The following is a 21,412-nucleotide window of genomic DNA, read 5'->3' as shown; positions in this document are numbered from 1 at the left end:
GAGAGAGTGAAGATGAAGGCGATAATGAGAGACACAGGATAGGAGCGTAAGGCTGTGTGTCTTTTAGAGTAAGGGTTAAAATAATTTACAGAACTAAAACATTGTAGGACAATAAAATGATAAAACAAAAATAATAATAATAATTTAGAAACTGCTACTCTTCTTCCAGAGGTTTGGTTGAGGAAAAAAAAACACCCATAAAGATTTTACGTAAAAGAAACATAAGCAAGGTCGTTAAATTAATTTATTTTTCAGCTTGTTGTTTAAGCAGTTTGTTTAGAGCGCTAACAGTATCCATTAAACCAGCTGCAATATAAATGCAATAGGTTAAAAGCTATAATTAGCTTTACAGCCTTAAGGTTGGTCACTGCTATCCTGGGGTTGGGTGGGGGTGGAAGGGTTGTCACCTCAGCTTTCAAAACACATATACATGGTGTCAAATAAATCGCATGCATCTTCAGCATGTCATGAATGATTTCACTGACCAGCAAACTACTGATGCAACAGACATGAAATAATGTATGCTTGTTAAGGTGATTATAGGGGGAAAAATGTAAGTATTTTTCCTATTTTGGTTGTGAAAAACATTTAATTTAGCACTGATTATGTCCATAACTCTGGTCTTTTTACCAACTGAAAATAACAACTTGTAATGGGAAATGTTTTATAATGGTCAAATGGGAAATATAGTTAGTCTTTTTTCTTTCTCTGCTTGTTCTTTCTGAGGGACAAGTACATCCATAAAGAATTTATTATACTGCTAAATTTAGACTGCACAGTGAGAACTCCTACACCGAACAAACGCAGGCAAGAGATGGTGGAGATTCGTATTCAGGAAACAGTATATTGGGATAGGAATCTCTGTATACTGAAGTAAAAAAATGGAATTGCCTCATTAAACATTTGTGTTAATGCTCTCAGGATGTACCTACCTCTTTAAAGGCCAAGTAAAAATATCTGAATGAGGATGTAACATTTATAGACGGCTTATTCTTATGATGTGGTTCAAGACCTGATACTCTTTTGCTCCTTTGTATTTGTCGTTCAAGTAATTGTGTTGATTATGAAAGTTGAAAGTATCTCCAAAACATTTGCCTTGTCATCCAAAAATATGCTAAAGTAAAGCATACCAAAGGTCATTGGTCAGAATGTGGTAAAACGAGAAGAATTAATGAAGAAGGAACCACCAATGCCCTTTTCAAAGCACTCAGAAGGTTTCTGCATTACAGTAGTTTTCTTTATAAAGTTTTCTGCAGATCCATTATTATATCTTTATCACAAGCGATTTCTCTGTTGTGGTAGAAGTGCAAACACTGTCGAAATGATGCTTTTGGAATCAAAGGCTTTTTTTGGTAAGACTGCAAGAAAATCCCCAAACTGGCCTTTGAAAAACCACTTAATTGAGAATTTCCTCTGATGCACATTCTGCAGGTGGCTTTGTGATGTTTGTGTGGATGTGGTGTAGGTTTGAGGCTGCTGGAAACATGCATCACTTCTTAGTATCAGAGATGATGAAACAAAACGCTTCTCTAGATATGGAACAAAGCATCTTAAATCTTCTTGAACAAAGAATTATTCAGACAATACGATTGCCGGCATCTCTAATATTTTCCATTTTTCTTCTCTCTTTTCCAGATCATGCCCCCTAGATAGCAGTCTCATCATCCTCTCCACTCCCCCCTCCCTTGCCCCTTCCTCTGCATTCCTGGTCCAGCACCACCACTGCCAGCTTCACCGCCGTAGCCACCATGCCCCCCAGGAAGAGGACGCGGGCGGGTCTGGGCTTCCTGTGCTGCTTCGGCAGCAGCGAGCCCCCAGAGATCAACCTAAAGGACACAGTGCCGCTGCAGCTGCTGGAATTCAGCTCCCCGATGCCACCTGCAGAGGAGCTGAATGCACGCTTCTCTGAACTGGTGGTGAGTAAAGATGAAGTCTTTCTTTATATGATCAATAAACATTTTGAAGTTTGGCACCACATCTCCATACTTGATCGAGGCTGCTTCTCTATAAATCAATATATTCATGCAACATGGCGTGATGATCAGCCATTGGCTTTTTTTGTGTTGAAAGAGCCACAGTTGCTTGAATATCAGCCTTAGGGGCCTTTGAAAGAGATTCCCAAGACATGCCTGATTTGATCACTTAGAAAACAGTCTATTTTTTAAGCCACTCCAATAATTTTTTTAACCAGTTTTATAAAATGCTTTCACAGAGTTCTCTAATGCAAGGGATGTGGCAGTTGCAGCTCAGATCCTAGATATGTGTGTATGTGTTTCCTGTTGAAGCTCTGACTGCAGCCTCACTTCACAACTCAGCAATCCCAAAAATCCTGTTGACTTGACATTTTTTTCAAAGTTCCTGTTCAGTTTGCACTTTTTCGACCACACTTTTTTCCTTCCAGTCAACTTTCTGTTATTATCTCAGGATGAAGTTCCTGCTTCTTATGCAGTTACCAGCTCTACCTTTAAGTCGTAGGGAAACGGCTGTTCCAACCGTTGCAGTTCGGAGTTCTCCCGAGTGGTGCACAACTTTACACAAGTGAATAGAGTCAATGTGATTGGTTGTTTATCAAGAGGGCGGGATTGTTGTGGCTAATAGGTTCCCAATGGGAAATTCCATTGGGACCAAGTAGCACTAAATTGGTGACTTAGAAACGACACTGTCAAGGAACGCTATGGACAGTGGAAACATGCAAGAGGAGGAGAGTTTTGTGTTGGAAGTCCGTCATACATTTTTTATTTAGAGGAGGAAAGCGGGGACGGAGATGTTGTTGAAGAGGACGCCAGGGCGGCAGAAGCTTGGTTTGGTGTAAAAGGCTTCCAGCCGTACATGTTTGAGCCCTTGCCTCGCAACGCTGCCAGTTCTGTTAGCTCTACGCCTGCTGAAGACACAGACGTCCATCCCCGTGAACACTGGGACGGAACTCAATGGGAAAGTAAATGATTCTTATTTCAACCATTGCGTATATTAGCTGTAAAATATGAATCAAGATGCTATGACCGAAAAAATTTGATTGACAGATGACCTTTGATATATGATTGGCCGAATTTAGGTGTACAAGCTGACGTATAACTAACTGGCCTGCATAAGATAACTACAAAAAAACACAGATTAAAAGACTTAATTTTTTATTTACATTTTGGGACTGATAAAAAGTACATTTATATACATGTTTAAGCCAGAAGGATTTGACATTTAAATATGATTTTCATACGACTTTAAGACCTTTGTTGACTGGGTCTGTGACTGTGCAGCAAGGGCGAGGTCTGTGGTCTATTCCTATTTTTTTTCTTAGTCATGACATGGAAATAAAATAACATTGATGTATTAAAGTTTCTTCTTTATTGGGCTTATCCAGTTTTTTTTTAAATATTAGACGACCGGTATTTTTGCCGCAAACAAACACATCAATATTTAAATGAATAAACGCTTGAAATTATAAACTCTGTATTGAATAAGTGCAATATCTAATAGGTATGTTTGATTTTTTTTATTGGCTTATTAAAATAATTAACATTGTCAGTGATCCTTAATCTCTGTGTAGAAAAAAGATTTACCAGTTGCCATTCACTAAAAGTTGAACAAGCCTCGAGTTACTTTTTTCCTTCATGGCTTGCAGCCCCGATAGTTTGCGTGTTGCTCATTATCCTGAACAAATAGGATTAGAGGCAGGAATTAAAATGCTTGGTTCTTGCTGAAGTTGTCTTGATGGTTGGCTGAGGCCATGCCCCAACCCCCATCATCAAACTCAGACAAACACAGTCCACCTCCCGTGCACAGATCACACTTACTGGCAGGAGCTTAGTGCCTGCACCAGTGCCAGATGGGGATCGCTGTGCATGTGCCTAGTTTGTAGAGAGAGAAAGAGCGATCAGGGCACAGCTGCCATAATGGAGAGATCAGCAGTGAGTTTCAGCTGCCATGCAGGAACAGGGCAGTTCTGTGTCTGCCCATTTGATCAGTTCCTGTCTCATGGTCGCTGTCGGTCTTGTCTGCTTCCATCGTTGAGACCTCTAGCTCCCCTTCGGCCTTGGATTTCCTGCTTTATTCTGTTCCTCCCGACATTCTGTCTAATAGAGTGACTGCAGGACAACCTCAGGCGCATCTAATGTCTTGGAGAAAGCCAAAAAGTCAGTGTCTGCAGTATGTGTAACTTACTGCTGATTTAAATGCAGTAGATGGAGAAACCTCTTATATATGATTAGAAATTATGCCTTTTTTTAGTTAACTGGAAGGAAAAACACCACATTTGTAGCGTATGTCCTGTTACAAGCCCTTATAAAGTGAAAACCACTAAATTCAGTAGCCATAGATATTTCTTGTCTGAATTGAGGAAAATGTAATGTTTTGCATTATTTGTTGTTTTGACTTTATTAAAAATTAGACTGTTTTCAGTGCTTCCGATCTGCTCGTCATATGGGAGCATTTAACCAAATCACAGCAGCAATCCTCGTGGTTGAGAGGACTGAACAACCTGTGGCTTATTCTTGAGGCAAACATCTAAAATTTAGATGAAAGCAAGACAGATGGCTAAGAGTCAGAAGGAAGAAGGACACCATTTTCTGCCTTGGATTTATAAAAGCTCTTGTATTCTTTCTTTAAGAAAAGCAAGAGGGTTTTAAAAGCACCAAATCACATCTCTTTTTGCAAAAAAAAAAAAAAAAACTTTCTATAAATTCAGGTTATGATCCTTTCTAGCTATAAAGTTAGAAATAATTAAAGGAAAGTTAAGTTGGTTGTCAGGACTCATTTCTGGGTTTTCTTCAACCTACATGTGCATGAATGTATTATGAAACCAAGGGTTCTTAATGTCTGTTACATTAATGTAGCAGCAGGCAAAATTACATTTTTGACTGGTCATCCAAACCTTATTCCACCAGACCTCTTGGAGAAAGTCACTCTGTTTGTATCCCAAGCATTGAAAAGAAGTTGGGAGTTGAAGGGCATTAGTATAGAGTAATAACGCATATCATGGTGTGTTTCACTGGTAACCGGAATTATTGTTCTGAAAGTCTTCCCTGTCTGGAAGAATGGGACTCTGTAGAGTTTTTGGAGGGTGAATGACAGTCCCAGCCAGGTAAAAATAGGAGACCACCTACATATGTCCTTACAGCATAACTGGGTCTTTTTTACAGTGTCAGAACATGATGCATTGCAAAGTCAGCATTCACATCATCACCTGGCTTCTTGGTTTTCTATTTATTACTCAAGTACATTAAGTAGCAACAAGGGTTACAAAGTTGACAGGGTGTTTATACTAGTATTTGTGAATACCTCAGTCTTTGTTACCAATTATTTTGTTACGGCAATACTTGAATGGTCAATGCTTGAAGGATTTGCGACCAAGTGGATGTGATCAGGAACAGAGAAACAAATGGTCATTAGCGACAGACCTCCGAACTTCATGGGGCTTTCAGCTTATGTAAAGAGCTTCATTAAAATTTGGCATCCATGACCAACGTGGTGCAAACAAACCTTACATGACAAGAAGATTTGCGGTCTGACAACCTATTGGATGAGTCACGCCTTGGCAGCTAACTGTAAGAGTACTTTTGTTGTCCCAATTATCCTAAGTGTGAAGGTTGGTCAACAGGATGTTATAGTGTGGATTTCCTTCAGAGGTTTGTACAGTCCTTAATGCATCACGATTGAAGGAACAGCTGGGACAACTCATGGTCCAAACTATGTGGGGACAGCTTGTTGTTGTCCCCTTCTGATCCCACCTAACTGCACGCTAAGCCACAAAGCAAAGCCAAGGGATCTTGATAATGAGTGTGAGAAAGCCCTGCCCTCACACCAACAGTGCACTTTTTAAAATGAAATGAAGAGGAGACTATCTGAGAGTTGCCCTTTTGTTCTACATCTGTGCTTGACCTCACAAAGAGCCCAATAACATCTATTTCCATAAGCAGCTATACCTTGAGGATTGCCTTATCTATAGAATCAAAAGTGTTAAAGCTGCAAAGAGAAAGAAGTTTAATTTTAGAGCCCTTATATTAGGAATGGGATGTTATATAAGTTTTTGCTTATTTTTCAAAAATAATCAAATAAAATAATCAAATTACTCTGTGAACTTCAATCCTGACTGAATAAATCCTGTTTTGAACTCTGCAAGAAAAGAATATCTCAAACCACAACTCTAAGCAAATATCTCTTTTTATGTCATAAGGAAGATATGACCTATTGGACTTGTAATGAGGAAAAGCTGACATTACAAATAGATTAATGATGTGAAGGCACAGGAAAAGGATGCATGGGATCCATACTTGGTTCCCTTATGTAAACACTTAGGTCTGTTCTTTTAGATGCACAGCTCCACCTGAAGAAACTTGCAACTGACTTTGTCATAAACCATAATAAAAGCCCAGTGAGGGCCTGGAAACAATCGCCGCTGATTTTGACAGTGTAAGCATCACTTCAGTTAAACTATACAAATGGAATCTGGCAGAAGATGCCTGTGTTGCAGGTCTGCTGCTTGAATTACTGTTTAGCTCTAAGCTTTTTTTTTTTTTCTTTCTGCTAAAGAACTTCAAGGCTTGCATGTATAGTTGATAAACTGGCCATGTGTGAAGTCTGGCATCACACCAAAAAGCATTAACAGCTTTATTTTTGTTTGTCAGGACCATTCACTGCCTATACCTTTTATCATCCAATGAGTAATTGCTCTCATAGTTTGATAATTTAAAGTGGGTTTGCCTGAAAACTTTCGCTCCTTTGGTTCATTTCTCACTGGTGGCAGCTCAGTAAACCAAATTGAGTCTTTTGTTTCTACAAAGGGAAGCCATGTGTGAGGTTGTTCAGGGACAGCTAGACTTCCATTCACGCATTGAAGCTGATAGCAATGAGTGTTTACTGTTAAAAAAAAAAAGAAAAAAAGAAAAATTGAACATATGGCAGTAATCTGCTTGGACCTTTATAAGGATGTAAAGGCCACATTTTACATTTCTATTTCTTTTTATAATACTCATAAATTTTGTCCCATATTTTCACAAATATAGGGAAAGGAAGTTGTCTGTTTTATCCACCTGTGATGATTTGTTGGGAGGATATAGCACACAGTGCATCTGCCAAATTGAATCGGCTCTGCTAGAACAACATCTGGATTGTACAATACGGGCAGACACGAGATTAATGTTCGCCCCGCTTAGCTCTCTGCCCTCTTTTTCTCTCTGTCTGTTTTTGTCTTCCCTTTGCTCTCTATCATCATTTAGGACAGCTTTAATCCAACCATTCTGCATTGGTCCAGCTGTGGCCCAGATGCAAAACCGTTTACTGTATCTTTGAACAGTGACCTTCTGCAGTGTCCACTTTACGTGTTTTCTCATAAGAAATATGGAAAATGTATTCCTCAGGGCTGTGATGGTAGAATGAACATTTCTGATCTGAAATGCCAGGAAAATGTTTGAAACATTTTCAAACATAAATCTATCCCCAGTGTTCCATGCAGTGTGACTTTCTATTCGGACACAAATCAAATCTGTTGCATAACAGCAGAGAAAGGAAACCTTCCCCTCCCACTGGGCAATAGGAGTGAGTTTCCTTCCCTGTGCACGCCCTGGGATGCACCCATTTTTCTTTTCCGTTTCCCTCCCTTGCTTCTCTTGCAACTGCAATTTCTTCTCAACGCTGCCTTCCTTAACTGTTGTAAAGCTAGTGCTCACTATCCTGAGTCAGCCTTATCATGAACGTAGCCAAAGCTTGTTTAGACGAGGCCTGTCGGCTGGAGGCAGCTACTGACTAAAACATCAAAGAGGGTTTATGACTCATCAGACTGCCTTTGAACAGTGTCTCTGGACTTCATTTATTCTCTACAAACACAAGAAGCATAAATTGTTTCCCTCCACAGTTGCCCTTTCAGTAATGAGGAGGAACCCATTACACTTTACTATCCCTTTTAAAAGGTTTTGGCTACTAACTCAACCAGTATCCTACTAAATGTTCTGCACTACTGCAAGACATTGGAACATATTCAACCTAAAACTTCCCACAGCTGTAGGTCAGGCAACTTCTTCAATACCACATAGAAACCCTAATTATATAAGAAGTATTCCTCCAGCCCCGGGTAAAATCTACCTTCAGTTCCGTTTTACCTACAGAAAGGTTTTGCCCGTAACATTCTGAACTCAGATCTCAACATGTGCATCACAAGCAGCGTATACGTTTGAACTATTGAAACTGCAACAGGTATGAAAAGCTAAAATGCTTACACTTTCCAAAAAATAAAAAGTGCCAATGTGCTATTTACTTCAGATATACTTCAGATGCGTAAGCTGGAATAACAACATTCTCTCCTTATCCTAAATAAATACATGATTAGATATTTTTGTCAGTAGATTATTTGTGTGTATTACATAAATCCTTTTACTTAATGACCAAGTGTTTAAGACATTGTGAGGATGTACCTTATAAGAAGCCAAAAATCAATGTACAGAGATGGCACTTCTATGCATGAGTTTAAAATGTATTCAAGTTCTTAAAATCCACCAGGTTGCCGGAAAACCTTTGTGTGTATTAATATTAAACACAACAGTATGCATGAAAATAACAATAGTTAAACTTTTACCAATATAGACATGTTATACATTGTTAAAAAGTTTAGATTCTCCATAATTCAATCACCAAGTTAATTTTATGGACACAAAAGCGCAATTAATAAAAATATATCTCAAGATCAATCATAATTTTTAAAGTAATGCTTCGACTTCCTACCTTTGAAGTGATCCTGAGGCCATATCATAGGTCCAATCTTTAACTGTTTGTATTCTTTTGTCCATAAGGGTCCACAGATTGAAAGTAATCCAACATAAATGTAATAAAAACATTCCATGATGTGATTTTTTTTTTTTGCCATTAGAGCTAATGTTTATCATCCTGCTAATAAGATTTACTTTCTGATGCATTGGCCTTCGGATGGGTATGTTTGTTTTCATCACTTTCCAGCCTACAAAGCAGTGTAGTGTCCCCATCGATTCTGGTTAAGATTCCACTAAGGGACAGCCCTCGAAATATTAAACGAGCGCTTCCTATCTGTGAGTCCAATACTTAGAGTCCCGTCATATCATGCCTCATAAAGTCCCACTGCCATTGGTTAAGTCCACAAGACATTTTTGGCTCCAAAGGAAATAAGCTTTCAAATAATAGTGAGAAAGGCTAATTTAAATAAACTGGTTATGGTTGCACACTGCAGATCACCATATGGAAATGTTAGAAAAATGGAAAAATGCCTGCTCCAAAAAATTTTTACGGCGATCAAAATGCTTCAGTGTCATTTTATGTGTCAAATTGTTGTGTAAAAGCAATAAGCACAATTTGTTATAGTTTGAGACATTTGGAGAGCTTTGGAGATGCAGGTGACACCAGAAGTTTTGTGAAGCGCCTTTTAATGACATGTGTTGAGAATTGTGAATTATAACTAGATGTCTGAATTTATTTTTTATTTTTTTGCAGTTGTTAATTCTGATGCAGAATTCATGTAAAAACACATGTTTACTATCAAACACATCTTTGCTACTGCTATTCAAAAAATACCTATTTTCAAGAACGAAAAATAAAAATAGGAGTGATGCTTTAACTGATGCAGATTAGGCTGTGTTTTAGTCAAACTTTTCTTATTTATATTTTCAGAAACTAGAAAATGTTAGCTTTCAAATGATGCCTTACACAAGCAATTTGGCCTTCAGTTACTTTTGTTTTTGCTTTTGTATTTGGGTATGCAAAATAGATGATTACTTAAAAAGTTGGATGTCAAGAGGAATAATAAAATTAGATTTTGAATAGATTCTTGAATTTTACTACCACATAAATCAAATGATCATTGACACATAATGATTAGTTAACATATAATTCAAGTTCAATTAAATTAATGACTATAAACAACTGAATAGGCTTATGTGAAAATGTAATCATGATGGTGAATGTCATGGGTGGGGCCTATTAGGTTTCTTGTGCCAGGCCCTGACAAGGCCATCAGCTGACCTGACCTTTATTTTTTGTAAAGTTCCTTTATGGGCATTTTTTTGTTGTTGTTGTTTTAAAGAAATAGCAGCTTACAGTTTGTCAAAATGTACAAGTGGATTGAAAAAAAAAAAGCTAAGACATACAAGAGAAAAACTCAATGTATCTTGTTTAGGTCAATAATGGCAAGTCCAGCTTCCTGTAATCTCCCCTGAGGTCTATTATGATTTCCTGCCTGCCTTTCCTGCACCTCACTGTCTGACAATGAGACTGTAGCAGGACAACATGTAGAGTTCCTGCATCTGTCCTCCCTGCTTATGTTGCAAAAGCTAAAAGTGATGTATAGCCATTTAATGTCTTAAATGCTTTTATGTGTCTTTACTGTAGTATGTACTGTATTCATTGGTAGTATGTCTAAATATGTTGTTGTACCCCATATGTTTCAATCTTCCGATGCATCTTAACAATGTTATTTATTTTTGTACAGGACAAGCCTAAAGCACTTTCAGATCTAGTTCTTTCTTTATTTGAAAGGGACAGCATGTATTAATGAACAGCAGGAGCTGAAAATACCCTTGGATTTAGCTCACGGCTAGTTTCCATCCTTAGTCCCATAGGATAGAATCAAAAGGTACAAGTAGAAACATATGGTACATGTAACAAGAAATACGGACCAAAGATGAAACATACATGTAACAAGGACAAAAGATACACAAAAAAACATAAAAACAATAGACTGTTTCAGAAGAAATTCAATGCAATACCAAAAGATGGCATAACACACAGTTAACAGCACTGCATTCTTGAGGTAGGCTGATGTTTTAAGGTGCTTTCCATATTGACATGTATAATGCTAATGTGCTCAATTGATTAGATTTTAAGATTTTTAAGATACCTTAGTCTGACAAGTCTGATTTTATTGACGTTGTTTAAAGGTGACACTCGCAGAGGTGCAGAGGAGCAGGTTTCTGCAAGGTCAAATATTAACGTAAAAGATTCATAACAGACACAGTTATTGTAGGTAGTCATATTATTGGCTCAAATTCATTGATGCACATTCAGACATGCATTGCATTGATACCTCCTTGCACATCTTTGCACACATGAGCCATCTTGTTTGATGGTGGTCACACAAAAAATGTACACCTAACAAAGCTGCAAAAACAATAGTATCTTAGTAAAGAAGTCAGAATTCAGGAATAGGCCTGAAATGTAAACCTGACAACATGACTCTGCTTCCACTCCGTGCTAAGATGGAAGCAGCTCTACAGCAACCTGGCTGTCGCCTCTGACGAAACCGTACCTGTGCAAACAATAGTAATTCTGAAGCCAAGGTTAGATCTCACCACTGTAGTATCAATACGGTACTGACTAGATATTAATGAAATTAATATTTTGTATCGATCTTGCCACCTCTAGGTAGTAGCCTTACTCTTGCATGACCAAAGCAAACAATTGCAGTTGAAGCTACAGCTATATTTAGTAAACTTCTGCCATTTTGTTTTATCTTTCTGATGGTAGGATGGGAAAAAAAAGTGTTTTATTTTTATTTTTTTATTTTACCTACGATGCTTTTTAAGGACAGTGCTATGTGGGGTTTTAATGATTTCTTGGCTACTCTTAGATGCCATCTTTTATTGTTACTGTCATAGTTACCTTTAAGGTTTTTTTTACTGTACATTCCTCTCCGTTTTTCAAATTTCCTGTAGAAATTTTTTCCAGCTCTTTCAGCTGGGAAAAAAACAAAAAACAATGACTGTCCTTAAGCATGGGGCTGTTTTCTAGATGGCCTTTCTTGTTTTATACAAAAACTGCTAACACATTATCTCAGGATATTATACTTGATGAGACTGTTTTAAGGTCCTAACTTTTCTCTTGTTACTTAATTTCTACCTCTTGATACATTATTCTGTAATACTAACTGCACTTTAGCTAGCTCAAGTGTTAAGTCCCCCGTCCAAATAGGAAGCCTTGGTTTGTATCCCAGCTGGAATGAATTGCCAGTATGGGTCCTTAGTAGTGTTGCGCCAATGCCCTTTTTTGGTCCCGATACCTGGCTTTGCAGTGTCGGCCGATACCATACCGATACCCTCTGTTTGAAATTGATGTTTGTATGTATTAGAGACTGACACGGGAGTGGATTTTCACTCCTGTCTCGTCCCACTCCCACAGAAAAAAATGGTGTCCCGATCCCGGGCCAGAGTAGAAATCTAAATCCTGTCCTGTCCCACTCCTGGTGAAATTACTCCCACTCCCATCCCGCTCCCATTCAGAATGACTCCCGCTCCTGCACCACTCCCATTCTTGTTGTTTTTGAGCGCGGGTGAAAAACTCAGAGCCGAAGTTACTATTGGTTTGCTCCCGCCTGCTCCCGTTAATGTTTAATCCTGTACCGTCCCAATCCTGTGATCGTTACTAATACTGACTCCCATCCCACGGGAATCCCACGGGAATCCCGTGACCCATGGGATTCCCGAAAAAATGTCAGTCTCTAGTATGTATACATGAAGAACTGCATAATACTTGGATGTAAAATAATTGTCATCATGGCTTTGTCAAGCTGCTGCGTACCTATTTGCAGTAGAACTTGGCATTGCCTACCTGAAATGGGTGACAATAGTTGAATAAACTCTTGGCTTTCAAAATGGTATTGGTGCCCTATTTGTAGGTATTTGCCAATACAGATTTCACAATTTTTGTGCTGGATTGGGGCCCAGGCCGATACTGGTATCGGTATCGGTGCAACACTAGTCCTTAGGCAAGACCCTTCACGCTAATGCCTGCCTTGGGTGGCCTAGTGGTTGGGGGGTAGGGTTACCAGAGGTCCTCTTTTTCCAGGACATGTCCTACTTTTCATACCTAAAAATAATGTTTGGGTGGAACTTTTAAATCGTCCGGGATTTTGGTCGACTACAGTGCAGCACGTAGTCGAAACACACTGGGCACTCATACAGAGCCATCAGCTCCAGGGCTGGTCTGGGAACCCCAGCAGATGGGGGCAGGGAGCCAGCGTGGGATAGAGCGAACCTGATCCGGTGACAGTAGCCTGGACACCGGCGGCCCAGTGCTTCCCCCTGCCTGCCTTACCGGCCATCCTCCAGCTGAGGACGGGCGACTCATGGTCCTCTGCTGAGGTCCAGTCCAGTCAGCGGCACCAGCAGTCAACCAAAATGCTCATAAACGCAAATACAACTCTTCTTTCTAAATCCCTACAATTATTGCTAAAGGCAAGTGTGACATTAATAACCTGCTTTTTGACCTATTTTGGGGAAATGCTACAGCTTTGCAAGTGTACCAAAGATTTAAATCCTTCTATATCTGTTTCGGTTTTAAAAGTTGCTGTGTTGTAACATTGTATTATCTTTTGGATCATATCGGCTAATCTCAGAAGCCCACAAGCATTTGGAAGCAGGAAATTAAGTGACAGAAGAGATTAATCTGCAGCAAACATGACAATCAGATCTCACCTCTACAACCTTTAAGAATTGGGTAACATTATGCAGCTGGCAGCTCTGAGTGAAATATGAAAGGATTTGGAGGTATGTACTTTTCCCCTTCTCAAGCAGCAGGTGAAACAATATTAGCTTTGGTTTAAGTGATTTCCCGAGTGAAACGTGCTTGTGTAGGACAAAGGGGCCATATTGATAGGGAGGGTTACTACTACAAAGGGGAAAGTCTTGGGTTTTGTTTTGGAAGAGTAAAGAAATCATCTGTTTTCTGGAGTGTTGCTCGGGTCATGAGGCGATTAATGTGTTGTGGATGTGATATTGGAGCTTGTTTGAAAGCTATGGGGCTAGATGGAGGAAAACTGAGGAATGTTACATAACTGGAAAATGAAAAGATCTTTCAACAGCTATGACAAGAACATCCCATCATGCCCTCATCCAAAACTTAATATTTTCCCTTTTCTCATTCTTAAATTCCAATGAGGAATATTTTGCCTTTGGGAAACTGACCTTAATGGAATTACAAATGCCACATTTTGAGTTTCTTAAGACATTTTGCTGCCCCGGTCTCATTTTCACTTTTGCTTTTATTCTATTTATCCCCTAAAATCTTATATAACGCTACATGGCTATACTTACCTTTTGCAATTCATCTAAAACATTCATCCTGTCAACAGTCTAAGTTGGGTTTTGTTTGTTTGTGTGTTTTAACAGTTATTAAGACTGAAGTAAGACATCATCCAGATTAGTTTGTTTATATGTAATACAGTGCATCTGAAAAGTGTATTTTCTTCTTTAAAATTATGTAATTGGTGATCCATTTTAAAACATCCTCCACCTTTACTGCTGCATTTATCCTGCCTATTTTTAAAAATAAATAAATAAATAAATAAGGGACTTAAATATCAGGATGGAGACGTGTGCAATTACAATGTAATACTTTTGTAGCAGTTCTTGCTGCAGTTTCACCATTCAGCCCTTCCCTCATTTATAAGCCTTCCTACTTTAAGTTTCCTTGCAGCTTCTTTTTCTTTTTTGACAAAGTCCAGACTGTTACAATGTAAGGTATCTCCAGAGTAATATTGCAAACCATGGGTCTAGCCGGGGTTTTCAAACTAATCGTTTTCCTGGCAAAATTATAGAGAATAGATATCTTTACAATCTGATTTAAAAGAACCTTTAGCAGGCCCAAGTCGAGTCGAGCTGTGGCATTCTGACTCATTTAGGTCAAAAAAAGACTAAATTATAAAAAAAAATATCGAAAGGTGCTTAAACAAAACAATAGGTGATGGATTTATGTTACAATTTTTTTTAGCTGCCTGTTTATATTTTACATTTATTTGACCAAGGGCCGTTTTGAAGTAGTAATAGTCAGAACGATCACATTAATGGCTGGAAAATGTTTCCAATTATTCAATATTACACTGCATTTAAAGATACGGGTTTTATTTTCAAGGAAAATACATCGTTGGGTACTTTATGGTCTGTAGTAGATTTGTGCAAAAAATATAGAGAACCCCAGTGCAATTGAGCTGATAAGGGTTATATTTTTGTCAAGAAGGCAAACATACGTACAATAAAACATTGAAAAAATATTTAATGAAATGCAATGCTTTTTAAAACCAAACCTTAAAATCTACTTGTGGTATAATGCTTATTTGTCTTTATCTGATCTTATTTTAATAGACATGTGTTAGAAAAAAGAGGAAACCTATATTGCTAGAAGTATTTAAGGAAGTTACAAACACAAGCTGGTTAATTAACATTAAAAGTATTAGACGCTAATATTAGTATTATTATAATACTGACTGATATTTGCAGAATTTTAAGAAAAATCTTACCTGCCCTCATTTTGTTATCAATCTTTTGTTCTTGTGTTCAAAAAAGAGAGAAAACTAACCATCATTAAATCAAATGATTACCATCTTTCATAAATTGACTTTTTCAGCATTTACTCCATATGCAGATGATTCCATACTTAGAATGAAATATCCTGTACATTTCTCACCTTGGGATTTGGTTTTGTAAAGAAGTTCTAACATCCTTGCTTCTCACCATATAAAGCCTACGAATAGAGAGGCCTCAGTATTAGCAAGAGTGAGAGCACAAGCTGCATAAGGATAAGATGCTCGGCTCAACTCCCATCTGGTCATCGTCCAGAGGTCTCATTCTCACAGATTCTCACAGGCTCACAGAATTTAGCTCTTCCAAAGAGCCTCAGATCTGACAGCGGGCTTTGACCCTGCGACCAGGCAACGGGCCAGAGATGAGCTGAGCATGGAGAGAGAGAGGACTGCGCTCAAGAGCAAAATCTGTAGATACCAAAGGACATTGTGACAGAGATTACATATTCAGCTGCCACATAATGGCAAGATTTTCCTATGATCTTAGATTTTTTTTTCCTTTTAATGCTGATTGTAGTCGCTGAAATCCTGTTCTTTAAAGTAAAAAAAAGTTCTGTGTCTGTGTTATACCCTATTTTAAATTCACACCCTCAGATATTTTCCCTCTCTACCAAAGCCACAGCAATGCTTCTGCTGGATATCCCACTGAAAGGAATGAGCCAGGGATGATGTCATTCTTCATAGTGTCAATTTGAATTTGGGAAGCCTCTGTTTTCGCTGTCCAGCAGAGTTGTTGAAAAAAAAAACTTAGTGGAGTGGAGTAAAAGGGGGCCCACCTCTGTCACCAGTGGCCATCTTCATTCTAGACATCCTTTGAGGCCTGCTGCTTGTGGCTGACGTCATGGTAGCAAAACCATTATGAGGAGATTAGTTGGAGTTGAGCACAAATCCTCAGGACTGAAGCTCCTCTTATTTTGCCTCTTGTTCCATTGGTTTCAACATCCTCACTGTAATGATTTTTCATTGATCCTTTCTGTGCCTGTTCATCTGTTATTTGACTCTCCTTGCGTCTGATTTATGCATCTTTGTTTTCCAAACTTTGCTTTTCCTCTTTGGCCTGCAGAGACTCATTTCCAGGGCTCATATGCATTTCAAAGGGTGGAGGGGGCTCCTTGTGCTAACATGAAGAATTAAGCCAGGCGGTTGGGGGAATTTTAAAATGCTCCTCTCTAGTGAGTAAAGACAGTTCTCAGCTAGACTATCAAAGCCGTCTGTGTAAACCTGATTGTTCTGGGTCAATTCAAGCTTTTGCCAGTTTTGCAATTCTAAATGGCACACGCATGTATGAGCACATCTCCCCCATTTAAGCCTCACTCCACTGGCTTCCTATGTATTTTAGAATCCATTTTATTTGCTTTTAAATCCCTGATCTTGCCCCACCGTACCTCTCTGAGCTTCTACATCCTCCTTCACCTACTCAGTCACCTGCTCCTAAGGGCCTTAAGGCCTGGTTCTACTCCTGCAGCAGTGTGTCGCAGTGAGCTTGACACAGACATTTTTGATTTATGCTCAATATTGAAGCTTGGTCTCCACATACGCTGTGCGTCTAGATGCAGCCGAGGCGATGAGGAAGTGGGGGCGAGTTTGTCCAGCAAAGCATGGAAATGATGACGAAACAGGGCGGGGATCCAGGTGGAAAAGGGTCCCAGCGTTCCCGCGCACCTCGCTCTTCTAGCTGGTCCAACTTCACGAGTTTTTTTCCGCAATTTCCGTCATAAAAACAAAACAGGCCGGCCTCTTGTCTGCGGCACTGTCTGCGCTCACCTACAATTTGGGAGAGGTGCAGCAGAGTGTCTACGGAGGGGGCGGGGACGTCTTTTTATTTACTGCGACACCTACGCAGACGACCTAGTTTCGAAGTATAAATCAGCCTTAAAACTACGCGGAAGCACAGAGGGGACCGAGCTTCCACCGTTGCAGCCCCAAATGCTCTGGAATGACCTGCACTTTGCATTGTCTTTGTACTGAATTGTGCTATACAAATAAATTTGCCTTGCCTTGCCTTACCTGCCTCAGCACATCAGACAGGCCTTTTCTCTGGCTGTTTTTAAATTTCTTGTCAAATCCCATCTTTTCGCTTTTTTGGTTTGTTTTGATTACGTAGATGTTTATGAATGGTGAACCCCAGTCGGCCTCGGCAGATGGCCGCTCACACTGAGCCTGGTTCTGCTGGAGGTTTCTTCCTGTTAAAAGGGAGTTTTTCCTCTCCACTGTCGCTACAAGCATACTCGGTGAGGGATTGCTGTCGAGTCAATGAGTCGATGCAATCAACTGGTTTTCCATAGACTGAAAACTTTGACTTAATTTGCCTGTATGATCTGTTTGCATTTGTCATGACATGTGTTGTGAATTGCCGCTATATAAATAAACCAAATTGAATTGAAAAATGTGTGATTGATTTTTAGATCTGACTTTTAAGTGAATTGTTCTCTACATTCAACCTAAATTGAAAAGGACCTATGCTCTATAAACTGCTGTTGTCCAACCACTCCATGTAAAATTTCATGTCTTTTTTTTAGCACATCACTGCTGAGGATGAATCAAAATGTTCATCCTCAGCAGTGATCAAGTGCTGCAGATGTCTGTTAACCACACATTATTTTTGGTCATGTGTATAAGGTGAAACAGAAGGCAGGAAATGGGTTCCTGAGGTCTTCACCAGTGTTTCCCAACCCTGTTCGCAGGGTTGGGAAACACTGGTGAAGACCAGATTCTGACCCTAAGATCTGAATGTAGCAGTTAAATAAAGAGGATAAGGGAAAAGTTCCTATCAGCAGTTCTTAAATTTTGATAACCGCTGTGAAAGAGAGCTACAGCTTCTTTGAGCTGAAAGGCGTGACCATTGGTAAAGTCACTGCTGCTTCAACAACATGTGCATTCAAAGATAACATTCAGCTATTCTATGAATGGCCATTGAGCTACTGTTGACTTTCTGTCATCTTGAACTAGTTTGCCTATTTTCTTCTAACATTCACAAGAAATCTTTGTGTGCTAAGCCTTTACGGCACAAGGATTTGTTTAGTTTTTCTGAGCATTCTGTATAAGAAAAATATATTGTCCATTTGAAAATCCCAGAAAATAGATACTGCCATGCCTTGTTTGGTCTCTCACATCCCTTTCTTCACATATCTAGATTTCTAAATGCAGTGAGTTGCATCTATGCGACTGACTGACTGGCCATTTTCTACAAACAACTTAACACTTTTATTTGATCATGTGAATTTGTAAAAGTAACTTGAAATTGTCAGCTGACAAATTGGTAAAATGCACCCTTCTGGCAGGTACTAATAGAGTAGTGAGTACTACAGGGGAAAAGGGAATTAAAATAAAAATTAGATAAAACTTTATTGATCTCACAATGGAAAAATTAACTCTCTGTATTTAATCAATCCCATTTGGGGTGCAGTGGACTGCCACTGTGCAGCACCAGGGGGTTAAGAGTCTTGCTCAAAGACCCAGAGTAGCAGTCTGTGGGAGTGGATTTCGAACTCACAACCTCAGGAATCCAAGACCCTGACCACTAGGCTACCACTCCCCTAAATAACAACAGCACTCAGATGCAAGAAAACCCACCTACGGGTAGTGGAAACTTTTAAAGTCTTGTGCAAGCTACCCCCTACGTTGGTGGATTGGGCAAAGAGACGCTCGCCAAACGTGGGGCTCAAACCTATGACCCTGAGATTAAGAGTCTCATGCTCTGCTGACTGAACCAACCGGGCTACTTTTTAACCATTTCTTACCAGAAAAAGCAGCTTATAAAACAAACAAAAAAACCTACAAAAGTACAAAATGGCAATAGAGCAAAATGACAAGAACCCTTTTGACCAACTTCACTGATCTGTGACTACTAAGATATTTTCTGTTGTCATTTGAATGACTAAATGAAGAAAAAATAATGAATGACAGTGCCTTGATTTTGTGTCATTGTGACTAACAGAAATAAAAGCTGTGTAGCCTAAGCTTCTCTTATTATTGTTGCAGGATGAACTGGACTTGACTGACAAGAACAGAGAGGCCATGTTTGCTCTGCCTGACGAGAAGAAATGGCAGATCTACTGTAGCAAGAAGAAGGTGAGTTGGCCACTCTTTTACTTTATCATACATCAGCTCTGATCCTCTGGCTGCCCTCCTTTTGACTGCCTGCCTGAAGCCACAGTTTAGAACTAAATGTCAACCTTCAGCAAAAGGAGGGGGAAAAAAGCATCCCCTTATGGTTTTGGATTAGTTCAACCACACAGCCGGCCTACTTATCTGCTTTTAATTTCTCCTTTGACGTAAACATGTGACCGTATTATTATCATTGTTATAGGGCTTGATTGTTTTTGCAAGCTGCAGTGGAATAGTGGCAGAACTTAAGAGTCCATCTGTTCTGCAAACTTCCAGCAAGGATTTACCACAGACTCCAAAGAAACTGATCATTCAGTAACTAAAGAATGTGATTCTTCAAAACCCGTAACTTGCAGAAAACATGCTAATATACTTCCGTCTATCTTTCCACAAGAGTTCTGTTCCCACTTAGACACCTGAAACTACAGAACTGTGTTTGAAGCTGGATGACAATTATTTGTCCGGCCTTTTGCTCATTATTAAAAGTGAAGACGTGTATCCCTGCTTATTTGCTTTTGAGGTTAGATGCTGTATAATGTTCTAGTTTCCAGCTCTCATATAATTATGGCGTGATCTGCTCCTACTACCTTTTGGTAAACGAGCAAAAGTTATGCTCCATTACCAAAGGTAGTAACTGCAGTGGCGGATCTAGACAAAGCTTTCCGGAGAGGCAGGGTAGTGCCGTTATGATGATGAAAACCTGGTTGTATCTTAATATGGCTGAAGTTTTACGGTGACTTCATTGTTTAAAAGTAAATTGTAAAGGTTATTGATAAAATTGGTCCAAGTCATTTATCATTAGTTACATGCTGCAAAAACCGTCCATCTACTCAGGGTCTCGTTTGGAGATTGATACAATAAGCAAGACAAGATTGCTTTTGAGAGGATTCAGATTAAAGTAAGTGCAATACTCTGCTAAGCAGTTAGGCGATTGCACTTTACAAGACTTCATGAAATCATGAAAATAGTAAATCTCAAAACAAGATCTAAGATTTGAGTGCAGTCCATTCTGTCAGTGGATATAATCATAGGACTTATATTTTATGACACAGCAAAAATGTATCTAAAAATAAAATGCGGAGGTAAATAAGATGATTGCCAAAAAAAATGTATTTCCCCCTCAAAATAAGATAATTACATACAAACTACTTGAAATAAGAAGATCATTTTTTTATTATTATTATTGAAATCATCTTATTACATTTGTAAATTCTCCTTCCTACTGCTCAAATTGAGGCAAAATACACCCCTTTTCAAGAAAATTGACTTATATGTCAATTTTTTGTAATGTATGTTTTAAGTACAGGGGCCATTACAGGGGCCAGGATTAGTTCTCCAGGGGCGCTGGCCCCCGTTGGCCCCTGCCTAGAACCACCTATGAGCAAAACACTTACATTGCTCTCAACTGCATGTGGCCTGGGTTGGGTTACAAGTTTATAAAACGAAAAGCAGCAGATATTTTTTGGTTGATTAGAGACATCGGTGCAAGAATAGAAGCTGCAATATGAGCATGAGGAATACATACAGATTTGAACCTTTATTGCTGTATGATGAGCTGCTGTGCCTGTGGATGCTCTGCGCTGCATCAAAGGGGATTGGACTCTTAGCCAGATTCCCATTTGCACACACGAACCTGCAGTACAGTTCAATAAAACTCTTCTGTCCGTTATTGAATAACTCACTTAGGCAACTAGAGACTTTTATGAGGACTGTCTGTGCTGTAGCAAAAGGTAGTGGAAACAAAGTTTTGGCTGCAGGCTGGGCACTTTGGAGTTATTTGAGTCTAAGTCAGGTTCAAAGCTAGGATATATTAGTTTGTCATTCCACCTCCATCTCTCCCAGTCAGAAATCATTTCCTTTGCAGAGTTTTGTGTCCAGGCCAGAAAATGAAGAGCAAAACCAGGGTGATGGTGAACAGCGGAAAGCCAGAGGAAAATCCAAACAAACCCCTCATTCATGGAGAGAGAGCCGTTGTAATGGAGAATGAGTGAGAGAGAGGGA

At 39.2% G+C, this 21,412-nt stretch overlaps 1 protein-coding gene across 7 annotated transcripts in view; it reads left to right on the top strand.

Moving 5' to 3' along the window:
• daam2 (dishevelled associated activator of morphogenesis 2) overlaps positions 1–21,412 on the top strand; it is a 135,814-nt gene that overhangs the window by 42,285 nt on the left and 72,117 nt on the right. For 4 of the 7 annotated variants that reach the window (XM_038292716.1, XM_038292719.1, XM_038292717.1 and 1 more), the window contains exons 1-2: positions 1,749–1,916; positions 19,286–19,375. In XM_038292716.1, coding sequence (XP_038148644.1) covers positions 1,749–1,916; positions 19,286–19,375 — 258 coding nt within the window. Of the gene's footprint in view, positions 1–1,635; positions 1,917–19,285; positions 19,376–21,412 lie in introns of those variants that run through there. The other 3 variants (XM_038292713.1, XM_038292715.1, XM_038292714.1) reach the window with 1 other exon arrangement.

This window comes from Cyprinodon tularosa, unplaced genomic scaffold, assembly GCF_016077235.1.
Source record: "Cyprinodon tularosa strain WSP-4 unplaced genomic scaffold, ASM1607723v1 ctg316, whole genome shotgun sequence".
Classification (NCBI taxonomy): Eukaryota; Metazoa; Chordata; class Actinopteri; order Cyprinodontiformes; family Cyprinodontidae; genus Cyprinodon; species Cyprinodon tularosa.
Note: the sequence above shows the minus strand (reverse complement) of the source record. Positions and strands in the feature narration are given on the sequence as shown.